We start from the raw sequence: 3,514 nt of genomic DNA on the forward strand, positions 1-3,514 counted from the left end.
GATATCTTTTCATGAGATATTTCTCTCTCTTTGTTTGTGTGTGTGTGTGTTGAGGGTGGACAATATCATCTGTTTAGAATGGTTCACTTAAGGCGGATTTGGTACTGACAAACATTCTCTAACAGTGAATCATGGTGTCACATGACCCCGCCTACCCGCTCATGTTTTCCTCTTACTGCACGTACTGGTATTCCTGTTTCGTACCAGCTCTTCACTGTAACCATCAGATGAACCAGCACATAGCCACCACTTGGGTTGTGATACTAGCAACACACACCACTGTAGCCTATTGTTTGTGCGTGTAAAGACAAGTTGTTGAGGTTCTCACTTAAAACACAAAAGCCTGATGGCTATAGTCTCTAGTATTTGTTTTGTTCATAACATGGCAGTTTGTATTCTTCTCTTAGGATGCACAGCTGTACGTAGAGACAGTATTAAAACCCCCTGAGTCATAAAATTTAACTAACAAGGAATATCAGAATAAATTCATTGATATAAGAGCTATATGGAAAGACATATAGAAAATTTGTATATGGTACTTATTTGCTCTTGCTCTGCTGCCATAAAAAACTCAAATAAAACTTTATAATAATTAAAGGGCTACATTCATTTGTGGGCGGTGGCCAAATAAAAAAGAAGAAGATTAATTTGTATACCCTTCAAACGTTTATTCAGACAATGTCAACTCTCAGTATATAATGTAAATTCAGTTGATTGTTTTAGAGCTCTCTGAAGGACTCCAAGGTCACCATTACATTACACTTTGTAAGTTTTACTGGAGAAAAGGAAGAAAAAAAATTCTGAAAAAAACAAAAAAACAAAAAGGAAGGGCAGGGCTTTGTAAAGAGGGTGTGGCAAGCTCTATTTAAAGGTTTGAGTTCAGGCTTTCAACACCAATCCCTCTGTTCCTCCTTCTCGACTTTGAACACAAAACTTCAAACTTTTGGTAAGTGAAAATCCTTTGCATTTAATTAATCAAAATCATTTATATCTATGATGCATGAATTCACTTCTTGGTGTGGTTTAAGAATTTTGTGACATGCCAGGCAAGAGTAGAATTTTAATCTACTGTACAGTTTGTCAAACTATGAATCTACCAATTATTTTTTTTTATAACAATTATCATTTGAAAGCTATAATAGTCAGTTTGGTGCAAATTCAGTAAATTAAAGCTGCCTAGGTTATCATTTAAACAGCATATAAAACTATCTGAAGTTATTTTAAACGGGCTCAACAGACAATATGCTGAAATGTAGGATAGCAGCTGATGCCTTCAACTGTTTTACAAAAATGCAGACCAAACTACCAATATGGTTCTCTGTTGCACCGCTCAAACGTGATCATGTTAAAAACCACTGGTCACATGGAATGTCGTATTTCCCTCTGAGAGACAGAGAAAAGATGGAGGAAAGGAAAAGTGAATATAATCATTTTAGTCTACACTAACTCAAGCTATAGTCCCTCCAGACCTAAGTAGAAGTCCAGTCTGTGTGCTTAAATCTAGCATGACATATTACCACACCCAAAATGTACAATGAATCAAATGAATACATGAATAAATAAATAAATAAGCACTGGGTTACCTCCTCTGCAATATTTTCTCATTCCAGCCATCATGTCACAACTCATGAGTGCAGTGTGCACGATGAAAAAGGTTTTTGACCAATACGCGGGAAAAGATGGAGACCCTACTACTTTGTCCAAAAAAGAACTCGGTGATTTGCTCCGCGCTGAGCTTGGTTTTGAAGAGGTAAGTGGAAAAGATATAGTTCTATTGTAACACAAAGCCATGAATGCTTATTACCATATTTTTGAAATTCTACACATTTTTAAAACTGTTTCGCTCTCTCTTCCTTAAGAGTTCTGGAGGTAGTGAAGTAAACAAGTTTTTCGCAGCTCTGGATCACGACAAGAGTGGGACTGTCGATTGCACAGAGTACTGCACTTTTGTATGTACCCTTGCAATACTGATGATGGATACCAAGGGGGGCAAGGGCAAGTGCTGAATGTTCCAACTATGTTTGAGAAACTTCAAATGGGTTGGCTTTGTGTATTCCACTGATTGTCAGTATCACATGTGACTAATAAACAAAATAAAGTTACAATTCTTTAAAAATGTTGTTTTGTGTGTGCTTCTAAACAAAATACAGAACAGTGCAAAACCAGGCACCTGACACTCTACTAGGATGAATTGCCTTTAAGTATCTTTTAAAACATCATTATCTGTTTATAATGTACAGTGGTAGTTTCTTAGCTCATCATGCTTATCCCATAGTTACACGTACATTATCATGTCACTTTTTGGATGCTTACATAAAATATGCACAAAATACCTCTCCAGATAAGCACCTATGTTGAAGTATATGTTAATGCAGAGTTCAGATAATGCTCACTAGGTAGGTTAACCACTACATACATACACAGTATGTTCTTATTGTATGTGCCTGTAGTCTTCCCAATGCTGCCCCCTTGTGCTACCATTTTGTCCCCATCTAGGACAGTACACATACTAACTAGACTATGCACAGCGGCTTAATTACAGTTTTTCTCTGTTGCTTTGGTACATTTTTGGATTCATCCTTGATATTTGCTAAACAGTAAGAACATTTTTCAAAACAGTACCGCACACCTGCAAAACCACATCACCTGCTCAAAATCCTTAGTTCATCTCTCAAAAGTAAATACTTATGACAATGATCATGTCACTGCATCAGAATGACAAGTCTTAGGAACACGACATGTCGTGTTGTCCTATAACAGTGTACTCTGGAAGTATTCTCTGATGTCAGCTATGGCTCAGGTTTTGAGGACAGTGACTGAAAATGTACCAGGCTGCGCTCTTTCTGTATGGCATATATGGATTTCAGCAGCACAAAGTTTCAGATTGCTGTATGTAGGTGATTTATTGCAAAAGATTAGATATGATTCATATTTACTGTCAGTGTGAGACAAAGTGTTTTATAGCACTGCATAGCACAAAGGACAAAAGACAACATTAAACACCCCTTAGACAGAAAACAATGGTTTTTCTCCCTTTGACCAGCCTCAAGAAATCCTGGGTTACAGTCAGTTCTGATCACTGCTATGTTTATGACTTTCTAAAAGGCAGTACTTGTAGCGGTACTCCTTAGCCTTTAGTGCCGCTTTACGGTGCAGATTGGCTCTTACAGTACTGGTTGACTGTGAGCTTGTCTGAATTGTTGTGTGGCCTTCCCAGGAAGCCCAGCGATCCCAGTGACCCACATGGAACGCATCCGGGGGCGGTCTCGCGTATCATCGGACCTTGTCGGCCTTTTCCGGCGCATTTCGCTCAACCTAGCCAAGCTGATTAGCCTTTTACCACCAGCTAATGTTTGCGGGATATTTAATGTTAGCCGAATTGGAGTGAATGATACTAATAGTGTAGAAAAATGGCGGACGCCGATGGACAAGGAATATGTTCGTCGGTCCCTCCGTTGCCTCACTCTTCTTCTCGTAACGGCTCCGGTGACGGTAACATTACACCGGGAACCGG

The 3,514-nt window shown here is 38.8% G+C and overlaps 1 protein-coding gene and 1 long non-coding RNA gene across 2 annotated transcripts in view; both read left to right on the forward strand.

Moving 5' to 3' along the window:
* The first annotated feature begins 850 nt into the window (after nt 1–850).
* Nucleotides 851–1,878, forward strand: LOC109964154 (uncharacterized). The gene is made up of 3 exons (XR_002275475.1): nt 851–946; nt 1,611–1,750; nt 1,860–1,878. It is a non-coding gene; the product is annotated as an uncharacterized LOC109964154 (long non-coding RNA).
* Nucleotides 1,879–3,410: 1,532 nt separating this feature from the next.
* snx27b (sorting nexin 27b) overlaps nt 3,411–3,514 on the forward strand; it is an 11,617-nt gene continuing 11,513 nt past the window's right edge. The window contains exon 1 of the mRNA XM_020607188.1: nt 3,411–3,492. Coding sequence (XP_020462844.1) covers nt 3,411–3,492 — 82 coding nt within the window. The remainder of the gene's footprint in view (nt 3,493–3,514) is intronic.

Source organism: Monopterus albus, unplaced genomic scaffold, assembly GCF_001952655.1.
Source record: "Monopterus albus unplaced genomic scaffold, M_albus_1.0 scaffold84.1, whole genome shotgun sequence".
In the NCBI taxonomy this organism is placed as follows: Eukaryota; Metazoa; Chordata; class Actinopteri; order Synbranchiformes; family Synbranchidae; genus Monopterus; species Monopterus albus.